This window comes from Tachyglossus aculeatus, chromosome 8, assembly GCF_015852505.1.
Source record: "Tachyglossus aculeatus isolate mTacAcu1 chromosome 8, mTacAcu1.pri, whole genome shotgun sequence".
In the NCBI taxonomy this organism is placed as follows: domain Eukaryota; kingdom Metazoa; phylum Chordata; class Mammalia; order Monotremata; family Tachyglossidae; genus Tachyglossus; species Tachyglossus aculeatus.
The window spans coordinates 3,984,883-3,998,791 of NC_052073.1; the positions used below are offsets into that span (position 1 = coordinate 3,984,883).

A 13,909-nucleotide genomic window follows, 5' to 3' on the forward strand; every position below is an offset into this window, starting at 1 on the left:
TCGTCTGCTCTATAACCTTGGGCCAATCACTTCATTCAGTCATATTTATTGAGCGCTTACTGTGCAGCCCCTTGTTGGGTAGGGACCGTTTCTACATGTTGCCAACTTGTACTTCCCAAGAGCTTAGTACAGTGCTCTGCACACAGTAAGCGCTCAATAAATACGACTGAATGAATGCAGAGCATTGTGCTAAGCACTTAGCACTGTACTAAGTGCTTCAGTTAATTTCACTTCACTTCTCTGTGCCTCAGTTACCTCATTTAGACTGTGAGCCAAAATACCAAAATTACTATTATTATTACACGCAGTAAGCTCTCAATAAATCAATCAATCATATTAATTGAGCGCTTACTGTGTGCAGAGCACTGTACTAAGCGCTTCACTTGAATACAATTGAAATTCAATTGCATTGTATATTCATTAGAACAGTGCTTGGCACATAGTAGGCCCTTAACAAGCACCATTATTTATTAATAAGATAGTCTTTTAGACTGTGAGCCCACTGTTGGGTAGGGACCGTCTCTATATGTTGCCGACTTGGACTTCCCAAGCGCTCAGTACAGTGCTCTGCACACGGTAAGCGCTCAATAAATACGATTGATTGATAGTCAAGTCCCACATTGAGCTCACAGTCTAAGTAGGAGGGAGAACAGGGGCTGAATTCCCCATTTGGCCAATGAGGCAACTGAGGCACAGAGAAGTGAAGTGTCAAACGGCAAGCGATTGGCAGAGTTGGAAAGGTAATCAGGTTGTCCCACGTGGGCTTCACAGACTTAATCCCCATTTTACAGATGAGGCAACTGGGGCACAGAGAAGTTAAGTGACTTGCCCAAAGTCACACAGCTGAGAAAGTGGTGGAGCCGGGATTAGAACGCATGACCTACTCTTCATCATCATCAATCGTATTTATTGAGCGCTTACTGTGTGCAGAGCACTGTACTAAGCACTTGGGAAGTCCAAGTTGGCAACATAGAGAGACAGTCCCTACCCAACAGTGGGCTCACAGTCTAAAAGTCTTGTATCCACACCAGCGCTTAGTATAGCGCTTAGCTCGTAGTAAGTGCTTAACAAGCACCGCAGTTAGGAATGGACGATCAGAAAGGGCAGAGGCAAATCCTCAGGATCGCTGGTCATTCCCGGGGCCTGGGGAGGATGGACTGAGATGTGGAGGTTAGCAGGAAGCCATTTGTGGGGACGAGGGGGAGACCTCCTCCTGTATATATGTTTGTACATATTTATTACTCTATTTATTTTACTTGTACATATCTATTCTATTTATTTTATGTTGTTAGTATGTTTGGTTTTGTTCTCTGTCTCCCCCTTTCAGACTGTGAGCCCACTGTTGGGTAGGGACGGTCTCTGTATGTTGCCAACTTGGACTTCCCAAGCCAATCGTATTTATTGAGCGCTTACTGTGTGCAGAGCACTGTACTAAGCGCTGGGAAGTACAAGTTGGCAACATATAGAGACAGTCCCTACCCAACAGACTAACAAAAGGGGGAGACAGAGAACAAAACCAAACAGACTAACAAAATAAAATAAATAGAATAGATATGTACAAGTAAAATAAATAAATAAATAAATAGAGTAATAAATCTGTACAAACATATATACATATAGACAGGTGCTGTGGGGAAGGGAAGGAGGTAAGATGGGGGGATGGAGGGGGGGCGAGGGGGAGAGGAAGGAAGGGGCTCAGTCAAGATAGACGAGATGGAGGCACAGTGAGAGGTCTATCGTAACATCTACTACTACTACTACTAATAACAATAATGTTGGCATTTATTAAGCGCTTACTATGTGCAAAGCACTGTTCTAAGCACTGGGGAGGTTACAAGGTGAACAGGTTGTCCCATGAGGGGCTCCCAGTCTTAATCCCCATTTTACAGATGAGGTAACTGAGGCCCAGAGAAGTGAAGTGACTTGCCCAAAGTCACACAGCTAACAATTGGCAGAGCTGGGATTTGAACCCATGACCTCTGACTCCAAAGCCCGTACTCTTTCCACTGAGCCACGCTGCTTCTCTAAGCACTTGGGAAGTACAAGTTGGCAACGTATAGAGACAGTCATCATCAATCATCATCAATCGTATTTATTGAGCGCTTACTATGTGCAGAGCACTGTACTAAGCGCTTGGGAAGTACAAATTGGCAACATATAGAGACAGTCCCTACCCAACAGTGGGCTCACAGTCTAAAAGGGGGAGACAGGGAACAAAACCAAACATACTAACAAAATAAAATAAATAGGATAGATATGTACAAGTAAAATAAATAGAGTAATAAATGTGTACAAACATATATACATATATACAGGTGCTGTGGGGAAGGGAAGGAGGTAAGATGGGGGGGATGGAGAGGGAGACGAGGGGGAGAGGAAGGAAGGGGCTCAGTGTGGGAAGGCCTCCTGGAGGAGGTGAGCTCTCAGCAGGGCCTTGAAGGGAGGAAGAGAGCGAGCTTGGCGGATGGGCAGAGGGATTGGGGGCATTCCAGGCCCGGGGGAGGACGTGGGCCGGGATGTGGGCCAGTCTCTACCCAACAGTGGGCTCTGCACCCAGTAAGCGCTCAATAAATACGATTGATGATGATGATGACGACCCACCCCGCCTCCGGAAAAATAAAACCAGGCTCCTTCTCCTGCCGTCAGGCTCGTTGGTTTTCTGGGCTCCGGTTCCAAGAGGCCTTAAACCTGTAACAAGGGAGCGACTTCCTGTTCCCAAGGCTGAGCCTGCCAAAGAAAACATTCCCAAGCAAGACGCCCCAGCCCCATTCCCCTCCGCCCGCTCCCACCCCCGGACCTTGTGGACACAGCGTTCCTAACCCCAAGGAGAGAGGCGTCGAAACCCCCACTCGGGAGGCGGCGGAGCCGGGATTAGAACCCAAGTCCTTTGAGTCCCAGGCCTATGCTCTTTCCATTGTTGGGTAGGGACCGTCTCTATATGTTGCCAACTTGTACTTCCCAAGCACCTAGTACAGTGCTCTGCACACAGTAAGCGCTCAATAAATACGACTGAATGAATGACAGAGTGGCTCAGCGGAAAGAGGACGGACTGGGAAGCCAGAGGTCATGGGTTTGAATCCCTGCTCTGCCGACTGTCAGCTGATCTGTGTCTTTGGGCAAGTCACTTCACTTCTCTGTGCCTCAGTTACCTCATCTGTAAAATGGCGATTAAGGCTGTGAGCCCCACGTGGGACAACCTGATGCCCTTATATCCCCCCCAGTGCTTAGAATAATAATAATAATGACGATGGCATTTATTAAGCGCTTACTATGAGCAAAGCACTGTTCTAAGCGCTGGGGAGGTTACAAGGCGATCAGGTTGTCCTGCGGGGGGCTCACAGTCTTAATCCCCATTTTACAGATGAGGTAACTGAGGCACAGAGAATCAATCAATCAATCAATCAATCGTATTTATTGAGCGCTTACTATGTGCAGAGCACTGTACTAAGCGCTTGGGAAGTACAGAGAAGTTAAGTGACTTGCCCAAAGTCGCACAGCTGACGATTGGCGGAGTGGGATTTAAACCCATGACCTCTGACTCCAAAGCCCGTGCTCTTTCCACTGAGCCATGCTGCTTCTCCAATAGTGATTTGCACATAGTAAGTGCTTAACAAATGCCATTATTATTATTATTATTATTATTATTAGGCTACACTGCTCCTCCAGGAGCTCCCTCAACACCATTCTCAGTCAGATGGGAGCAGACGGGTGGGCTGATATCCGAGGAATCCCCCCGGGTCTGTGTGGGGAGCCCAGGAGCCGGCTGATAGTCGAGGAATTCAAGGCAAATCAAACAACCAAACCCATAAGCGCTTAAGCCCGTGCTCTTTCCACCGAGCCACGCTGCTTACAGTAAGCGCTTAACAAATACTGTAATTATTATTATTATTACTGTTATGAGCCACGCTGCTTATGGTAAGCGCTTAACAAATACTGTAATTATTATCATCAATCGTATTTATTGTTAATCCTGGATCCGCCTCTTGCTGCTGTGTGACTTCACTTAGACAAATCACTTCGTTTCTCTCAGAGAAGCCGTGCGGCCTCGTGGGTAGAGCCCGGGCCCTGGAATCAGAAGGATCTGGGTTCCAATCCCGGCTCCGCCCCTTGTCTGCTAGGTGACCTCAGGCGAGTCACTTCCCTTCATTCCATGGTATTTACTGAGTGCTTACTGTATTTACTGAGGGCTTACTGTGTGCAGAACACTGTACTAAGCGCCTGGGAGAAGACAATACAAACAATAAATAGAAACATTCCCTGCCCGCGACGAGCTGACGGAACCGAGGCCCAGAGAAGTGAAGTGACTTGCCCAAAGTCACACAGCTGACAAGTGGCGGAGCTGGGATTTGAACCCATGTATGCACCTGTATATATGTTTGTACATATTTATTACTCTATTTTAGACTGTGAGCCCACTGTTGGGTAGGGACTGTCTCTATGTGTTGCCAATTTGTACTTCCCAAGCGCTTAGTACAGTGCTCTGCACATAGTAAGCGCTCAATAAATACGATTGATTGATTGATTGATTGATTGATTGATTTAATTTTACTTGTACATATCTATTCTATTTACTTAATTTTGCTAGTATGTTTGGTTTTGTTCTCTGTCTCCCCCTTTTAGGCTGTGAGCCCACTGTTGGGTAGGGACTGTCTCTAGATGTCGCCAACTTGGACTTCCCAAGCGCTTAGTACAGTGCTCTGCACACAGTAAGCGCTCAATAAATACGATTGATTGATTAAGCGCTCAGTACAGTGATCTGCACACAGTAAGCGCTTAATGAATACGATTGACTGAATGAATAAAACAGCTCACCCCCGCCACAGGCCAGGATAGACCGAAGCGAACATCCTTCTCCCCTGAGAACGGACTCCCAGCCCAGCGGTGATTCTCAACACCGGAATTCCACAGACAGTGCCACGGGTGGGGTCCAGTACAGCGTTTGCCACTTAGTAGGTCTCGGGCTCTGGGGAGGTGGCTGGCTTCATCGACAGGAGCCCCTCCCCACCCCAACACATCATCAATCGTATTTATTGAGCGCTTACTATGTGCAGAGCACTGTACTAAGCGCTTGGGAAGTACAAACTGGCAACACACAAACTAGACTAACACAAACCCCAGACTGAGCCCCCCTTTTCCTCTGCTCCCCCTCCCCTCCCCATCGCCCCAACTCCCTCCCTTTCTTCTACCCCCCTCCCCGCCCCACAGCACTTGTGTATATATGTACATATTTATAATTCCATTTATTTTTATTAATGATGTGTATATAGCTGTCTTTTTATTTATTAATAACTATAATTCCATTTATTTTTATTAATGATGTGTATATAGCTGTAATTCTTTTTACTTATAGTAATGCCACTGACGCCGTCTACTTGTTTTGATGTCTGTCTCCCCCCCTTCTAAACTGGGAGTCCGTTGTGGGCAGGGATTGTCTCCATTTGCTGCTGAATTGTACTTCCCAAGCGCTTAGTACAGTGCTCTGCACACAGTAAGCGCTCAATAAATATGACTGAATGAATAAATGACCAAACACTGACAACCCTAAGAGCCCACAGGCATACACACACAAGCTCTCTTCTTTTTTTAAGGGAGCAGTGTGGCCTAATAGAAAGACCACATTTTGGGAGTCAGAGGACCCAGGTTCTAATCCCGGCTCCGCCGATTGCTTACTGAGTGACCTTGGGGAAGTCCCTTAACTTCTCCGTGCCTCAGTTTCCTCAACTGTAAAATGGGGATGAAATCTTAATCCCTGCTACTTAGACAGTGAGCCCCATGTGGGACAGGGCCGGTGTCCTACCTGATAAACTTGTATCTACCCCAGCACTTACAACACAGTGCAGCAGAGTGGCTTGGTGGCAAGAGCTTGGGAGTCGAAGGTCGTGAGTTCTAATCCCGCCTCTGCCACTTGCCAGCTGTGTGACTTTGGGCAAGTCACAAATTCTCTGTGCCTCAGTTATCTCATCTGTAAAATGGGGATTAAGACTGTGAGCCCCACGTGGGGCAACCTGATCACCTCGTACCTACCCCAGTGCTTAGAATGATGCTTGGCACATAGTAAGTGCTTAACAAACACCATCATCATCATCAACTCATAGTAAGCACTTAATAAATACCAGAAAAACTCAGTCGGCCCTATCGTAATAATAACAGTAGTGATACTTACTGAGCGGCTTACTCTCTGACAAACCAACGAGCTAAACACTGGAGAAGAATCAGTTGATCAGATCAGACATAGTCCCTGCCCCACATGGGGCTCACAGTCTAACAGGTGAGGAAACTGAGTCCAGAGATAATAATAATTTACAATTGTGGTATTTGTTAAGCGCTTACTATGCGCCAGGCACTCTAATAAGTGCTGGGATGGAACTTGTTGGACTCAATCCCTGTCCTACACGGGGCTCACAGTCTTAATCTCCAGTTAAAGGATGAGGTAGTCGAGGCACAGAGATGTTAAGTGACTTACCTGAGGTCACATACCAGGTCCGTGGTGGAGCCAGGACTAGAACCCTGGTATCCTGATTCCCAGACCTGTGGTCTTTCCAAAAGCTCCCACTTCCTTCTGCCAAATGAGAATTCGGTCACGGCTCTACACGATTCCTTCCAGTCTGAACGGTCCTGGGTCTTTCTCAGACAGGCAGGATTCTCATGAGTCTCCTGGTATTCCCTGTCCTTAAGAAGCTTACAATCATCATCATCCGAAAATGCTGCTCGGAAGGTGTGAATTCCTTACTTTTTTTTTTTTAATCATTTCCTTCTCTGCTCATTCTCTTTGAACCACGCGGTGTGTTTGGAAATTAGTATCTGCGTATCTCCTTTAGACTGTAAACCTCTGGAAGGAAGAGACCCTATTTTTCTCTTTTATTGTGCATTTCCGCGCTTCTAGTTCAGCATGGAGGGGCCCTGGTACAGTGCTCCGTACACAGTAGGCGCCCAGTACAGCATTCAGCACAAAGTAGATGCCCAGGGCAGTGTCTTGCCCAGAGTAAGTGCCCAGTAGGAGACCTAGCATGCAGCAAGCACTTAGGACTGCACCTTGCATATAGTAGGTGCCCATTCTAGGGTCCTGAATTTGGTAGGCACCCAAACCAGTGCCCTGCCTACAGCACATGCCCAACATAGAACATGGACATGGTAGATATGACAAATTTTAGCAGCCCCCGCTCTGCTCCCAGCACGCCCACTGCTCTTTAGGGCCCAGACACAATCAACGGTGCTAAAGACGGAGGGGCCTCCCCCAGCGGGCAGAGGCACGGGAACAAAACGGACTCGGACTTTCTCCATTCTTCTGACTCCATTGGCTCAGCTCTGACGCCGGCGCCCGGCTGTGGGCACAGATGACCCCCCCACCAAGGGCAATGGAAATCATTTGAGCCACCCAAATTCCTCAGGAGAGAGAGCGAGAGTGAGTGAAAGAGAGAGAGATTCACGCCAGGTGGAACGAGGCAGAAAGAGGAAGAAATGGGGATGGAGGGCGGCTCCCCAGGAGAGCGAGAGCAGCGGGAGGGAGAAGCTCCAGTCCCAGAACCAACAGGGCTGAGGAAGCCACTGACTACCCCTCCGACGTCAAGGGTTTCTCTTTCAAAGACGGCATTAGTCCGCCTGAGTGCCTGGGCCCCTAATACTTTCGAGGGCAGACTGGGCTCTGCCCTGTAACAGGCGACGCCGAGCATCTATTCCCGGGCCCGCTTCGGACCACCCGTCCGACGTCCATCGGGAAGAAACCCCAAGGGAGTGGGAGGCCTTCTCTGCCCGAACCCGGGACTCTCCTCAGTTTCCCCGGCTCCCCGGAGTTCGTCTGTCCATCCCGGGGTGGGTCCCGGGCGCCCCGTGGCAGTGGCTGGGCCACCGGCGGGGCTCAGGAGAGCGGTTCCTTGGGGCCGAGGTCCAGGACTCTGGTGTACGGGGTGTAGGTTCTCGTCGGCAGCACCACCTCCCGGCTCCGGCTGCTGGAAACGCTGGGGTCACTGAGGGAGCAGAAGGATGGCAGGTCAGGGAACGGTTCCCAAACGGTCAGCCCCACCGAACCCTGGAGCCAGGCGGGCCTAGGAGGGGGTGCTTTGGGCCACTGCAACTCCCACCCGGACAGTGAAGTAGACTGGAAGCTCCCTAAGAGCTGGGACTCTGCACTCTCCTAAACACGTCCTGCACACAGCGGGGGCTCAATACCTATTTTTTTATGTATTAGTTAAGTGCTTACTATGTGCCAAGCACTGTTTTAAGGACTGGGATGGACACAAGATCATCAGGTTGGACACGGTCCCTGTCCCACAGAGGGCCGGCAGTCTTAATCTCCATTTCACAATCGATCAATCAATCGCATTTATTGAGCGCTTACTGTGGGCAAAGCACTATACTAAGCACTTGGGAGAGTACAGTGTAATATAACGGACACGTACCCTGCCCACAATGAGCTTAACTTCTCTGTGCCTCAGTTACCTCACCTGTAAAATAGGGATTAAGACTGTGAGCCCCCCGTGGGCCAACCTGATCACCTTGTAACCTCCCCAGCGCTTAGAATAGTGCTTTGCACATAGTTAGTGCTTAATAAAGGCCATTATTATTATTATTATTATTATTACAGTCTATTTACGGATGAGGTAACTGAGGCCCAGAGGAAGTGAAATGACTTGTCCAAGGTCACGTGGCAGACAAGTGGCGTGAGATGTGATTATAACCCAGGTCCTTCTGACTCTCGGGCCCGTGCTCTATCCACTAGACCGTGACGCTTCTCAACTGATGGACTGACTGATGATGACCGGAGCTGACTGCTTAAAGTCAGGCACAACCACCAAGGGCCCCTGGCCCTCCAGGACTGGAAAACGGCTTGGAAAATCACAGCTCCCACCGTGTCCTGGCCCGGCAGGGGAGGGGACTTGAGGAGCAGCGGCACGCCACGCCAAGTCACTGCTCCAAACCCCTGCTCTATCCTCGAGCTCTCAGAGGAAGGAGCTAACGCTGGGGAGATGGAGAATGGTGTGGAGTTCCTGTGCTCAGGGCCCAAATAAATGGAGACGGATGAGGCAGGCTGGGAAGGACCAGGGAGAGACTGAGGCAGGCCAGGGAGGTTGGGGAGAGGCTGAAGCATACCAGGAGAGGAAAAAGGAGAGGCCAAGGCAGGCTTGTGAGGGGATCCAGGGAGAGGCCGAGGCGGGCCAGGGGGAGGAACAAGGAGAGGCTGAGGAAGGCCTGGGGGAATTCATGGACGGACTGAGGCAGGCTGGGAGGACCAGATCGAGGCTAAGTCAGGCCAGGGAAGGAAAAAAGGAAAGGCCAAGGCAGGCCTGGGTGTGGGGAGAAGGTTTAGGGAGAAGCTGAGACAGACCGGGCGAGGAAAAAGGAGAGGCCTAGGGTGGTGGGGGAGGGCGGTCCAGTGAGAGACTGAGGCAGACCAGGGTAGGAATAGGCCTGGGGGTGTCCAGGGAGAGGTTGGGGCAGGACGGGAGGACCAGAGAGAGGCTGAGGCAGGCCAGGGAAGGAAAAAGGAAAGGCCAAGGCAGGCCTGGGACAGTCCAAGGGTAAACTGAGGCAGGCTGGGGGAGGAAGAAGGAGAAGCCCAGGCCGGCCTGGGGGGATCCAGGAACAGACTGAGACGGGCCGGAGGGACTGGGGAGGCGGCACTGGGAGGGAAGAGCTCCCTGCTCTTTTTTGAGGGAGAGCTCACTGCGGCCCCCACCCCAGGGATGGAGAGGGGAGTGTCGGGGGGTTGGATGGTCCCTGCTGGGTCACTTGGGAAGAGGCAAGGATGGAGAGGACAGAATCAGAGATGGAGAGGAGAGAGTCAGAGATGTGGGGCAGTCCATTCCAAACACGAGAATGAGTGTCTAGGAGGACAACAAACAGCACACAGCCCTCCCAAGCACCTCGGTGCCCGGCTGGGGACAGAGCCCTGGGCTACGCGGGCTATATGGTCTAGTGTTTTCGTGGCTTAGCACAGTGCTCTGCACACAGTAAGCACTCAATAAATACCATTGGTTGATTGAATGATTAAGGAGGGGAGGACAGAGGAAGGAGCAAACACTGGGAGGGAGGGGAACACGGTGCGAGAGAAGAAACAAGAAAGAGGTGGACAAAAGAGGGGAAAGGGAGAAAAAGGGAGAGAGGAGTGGGGCGAAGGGCCAGTGATGGGGACCAACAACCCCTGATGTCCAGCAGACCGGCCCGTGGAAAATGGACCGATTCCCACCGCCACTTTCCCTCCCACTCTGCTCCTGCCCATCCGTTGTGCTTGCCCAGTGCTCGCCGCACCCGGGTAGAGATCTGCCACGGCAGATCCCCTCCCCACACTCCCGGTAGGGCCCACAGTTGTGGGAATCAACTACACAGCCCCGAGGGACCCCAGGTGTGGAATGGAGAGGGGTAGGCCGCTTACCTGGGAGCGAGGTCGCAGCCCACCCCGATCTCTCTGGTTTCCACCTCAGCCTGTGATCGGGTCTCATTGAGATAGTCCAAGCGGTCCTGCAGTTCCTTATTCTGTGCGGGCAGTGGGGAGGAAGAAGACGGTCAGTCGGGTTGAGGGACGCTCCCAAACCGGAGCGACCACCGACGCCTCAGGGGCCCCAGATGCCCATGCGCCGACTGCACCCCAGCCCCAGCACAGGAACACGCCTGACGTGAGTCGCACGGCGAACCGCTTAGAATGGTGTTGGGCACATAGTAAGTGCTTAACAAATACCACGTAAAAAGAGCACCGTACTAAGTGCTTGGGAGAGTATAATGCAACATAACAAGCAGACAGGCTCTCTGCCCATAAGGACCTTAGAGTCTAGAGGAGTCTCTTGTGGATGGTCACGTTGCCGGGGGGGTGGGGAGGACCCTGGCCCCCTTCCATACTCCAGATCCACTCCAGATCCAGAGGCCGAGCCTGGAAATTAAAACTTTGGCCACAGCGGCCACCCGGCCCTGCATCTTCTGTCTCGTTCCCACACCTTTCCTGTCCAGGCCCGGGGCGGGAGGAGGTAGGACCTGGGCCCGCTGGCCCTCACTGGTGCACCCTCTGACCCACACACAACTCACTCACTTCCCAGGACTCGCCTGCTCGAAGATAAATAATAATAATAATTGTGGTATTTGTTAGGCACTTACTATGTGCCAGGCACTGTGCTAAGCACTGTGTTAGATACAAGCTAATCAAGCGGGGAGCGGGGAGAGCAGGATCCCAGACCTCAGAGCTAGCCCCGGGCATACAAATTTTTCTCCGGGCCTCAGACTGACCTGAGCAACCATCCCAGGGCCGTATCCGATTTTTCCCGGGTAGTGGGCCATGCGGAAGGTGGAGCAAATAAACCCTGGAAGCTTCTGGGAACTTTCCACCCCCTCAGGAGGCCTGGAAATAGCTTATGTATCCTCTAGATTGTGAGCTCCTTGCGGGCAGGCGTGTATCTGTCGTTATATTGTTCTTTCCCAAGCGCTTAGAACAGTGCTTTGCACACAGTAAGCTGTCAATAAGTACGGTTGAATGATTGTGTGGTGAAGTGCCCGTGGGAGGCTCAATCAATCAATCAATCAATCAATCGTATTTATTGAACGCTTACTGTGTGCAGAGCACTGTACTAAGTGCTTGGGAAGTCCAAGTTGGCAACATATAGAGACAGTCCCTACCCAACAGTGGGCTCACAGTCTAAAAGGGGGAGACAGAGAACAAAACCAAACATACTCACAAAATAAAATAGAATAGATATGTACAAGTAAAATATACATATATACAGGTGCTGTGGGGAAGGGAAGGAGGTAAGATGGGGGGGATGGAGAGGGGGACGAGGGGGAGAGGAAGGAAGGGGCTCAGTGTGGGAAGGCCTCCTGGAGGAGGTGAGCTCTCAGTAGGGCCTTGAAGGGAGGAAGAGAGCTAGCTTGGCGCTGAAGACACTGCACCCCAAGCAACAGGACCCAGGCAAATACACATGCACACACCCCCCCAAAATTGCATGCATACACACACACAGACCCATACGTGCACACCCCCCAACATGTGGCATCTTACCTCGCCTTCTAAGAAAGATATCTTCTCCAGCAGCTGCAAGATGAACAGCTGCTTCTGTTGCACCTTCTTCTTCAACGATTCCACCTGGACAGAAAACAATTCCCGGTGAGTCAGAAACCGAGACCTGAGGCGCGAGCATCAGCGATCCCTCAACTAATGACACGCATTCAGCACCGGCTGCAGGCCAAGCACCATACGGAGTGCTTAGAAGAGGACAGTAGAAGGAGGACCTCCTCATCCCTGACCCTCAAGGAGTTTCCAGTTCAACGGGAAAATCTATCGGCCGGGTAGCACAGCGCCCTGGGGATTCCTTGTCTTCCTCTGGCCTCGGACCTCCAAGCGTGAACACGCGGAAGAGAGGAAGGCCAGGAGTCCCGAAAGACAGGGGACGTGATGGCGGGGCTCGTGCTCATTAGTTCTCATTAGTTCTCCTGTGCTCTTCTCTTAGAGAAGCAGCGTGGCTCAGTGGAAAGAGCCCGGGCTTTGGCGTCAGAGGTCATGGGTTCAAACCCCGGCTCTGCCAACTGTCAGCTGTGTGACTTTGGGCAAGTCACTTCACTTCTCTGAGCCTCAGTTCCCTTAGCCGTAAAATGGGGATTCAGACTGTGAGCCCCCCGTGGGACAACCTGATCACCTTGTAACCTCCCCAGCGCTCAGAACAGTGCTTTGCACATAGTAAGCGCTTAATAAATGCCATCATCATTATTATTATTATTATTCTAAGTGCTTAGTACAGTGCTCTGCACACACAGTCCGTGCTCAGTGAATAGTACTAATTGATCGACGGGATCCTTTGCAGAATCCAATCTGGAAAAGCTCAGCCGTCTGCATCTCGGCTAAACCCTGGACCTCTCCCCTCCATCCCCCACCTCCCCTTCGCACCCGCTTCCCACGAAAGGGCTAAGTTTTTGAAAAATCGCGGGTTTAGTCACGCAGCTGTCCCTAATCCGGCTTCATCTGCGAACGGCCCTTGAACCTCACTCTTGGATTCGTTTTTTCTCAAGCATGGAGCTATCTGGACTGGAGGAGCCTGGAAAGTTTTGGGGGTGAGGGTCTCCCCCATTTCCAGCAGGGAGGAAGGGGCCGGCCACTGCTAAGGCAGGAAAGTACTGTTCTAAGCACTGGTCATCAGGTTGTCCCACGTGGGGCTCACAGTCTTCATCCTCATTTTCCAGATGAGGTCACTGAGGCTCAGAGAAGAGACTTGCCCAAAGTCACACAGCTGACAGGTGGCAGAGCTGGGATTTGAACCCATGACTCCAGCCTCCAAAGCCCAGGCTCTTTCCACTGAGCAGGAGCTTAATCTCCTGTTCCTCCTTTGGCTTTTTTTCCTTGGGGGTCTTTAAGTACCTGATTTGAAATGATGAAATATACCTTCCGAGAGGCTGTTGGATTTTGCTCGATTTATGCTCAGAGGGCATCTTTGTACATATTTACTATTCTATTTATTTTATTTTGTTAAGCTGTTTTGTTTTGTTGTCTGTCTCCCCCTTCTAGACCGTGAGCCCGCTGTTGGGTAGGGACCGTCTCTATATGTTGCCAACTTGTACGTCCCAAGCGCTTAGTACAGTGCTCTGCACACAGTAAGCACTCAATAAATACGATTGAATGAATGAGTCGGGGAGGGGAGCTCAACTCCTAAAGGCCGCCCTCCACAGACCCCCTGCCAAAGCAGTGCCACTGACTGTGGACGGCAGAGTCAATGGCTGTGGACAATGAAGCAGCGTGGCTCAGTGGAAAGAGCCCGGGCTTGGGAGTCAGAGGTCGTGGGTTCCAATCCCGGCTCCGCCACTTATCAGCTGGTGACTTTGGGCACGTCACTTAACTTCTCTGGGCCTCAGTTACCTCATCTGTAAAACGGGGGTTAAGACTGTGAGGCCCTCAACCTGATCACCTTGTGTCTCCCCATGTGGGACTGTGGTCAACCTGATT

General features: G+C 51.1%; 1 protein-coding gene across 2 annotated transcripts in view; it reads right to left on the minus strand.

Annotated features, from left to right (window-relative positions):
* Positions 1–13,909, minus strand: part of LOC119931702 (myocardial zonula adherens protein) — an 87,397-nt gene that overhangs the window by 19,643 nt on the left and 53,845 nt on the right. Inside the window, exons 11-13 of one of the 2 annotated variants that reach the window (XM_038750564.1) lie at positions 11,978–12,061; positions 10,370–10,470; positions 6,520–7,964 (exon numbers count right to left, since the gene is read on the minus strand). In XM_038750564.1, coding sequence (XP_038606492.1) covers positions 7,856–7,964; positions 10,370–10,470; positions 11,978–12,061 — 294 coding nt within the window. In that variant the 3' untranslated portion in view covers positions 6,520–7,855. Of the gene's footprint in view, positions 1–6,519; positions 7,965–10,369; positions 10,471–11,977; positions 12,062–13,909 lie in introns of those variants that run through there. The other variant, XM_038750565.1, reaches the window with a different exon arrangement.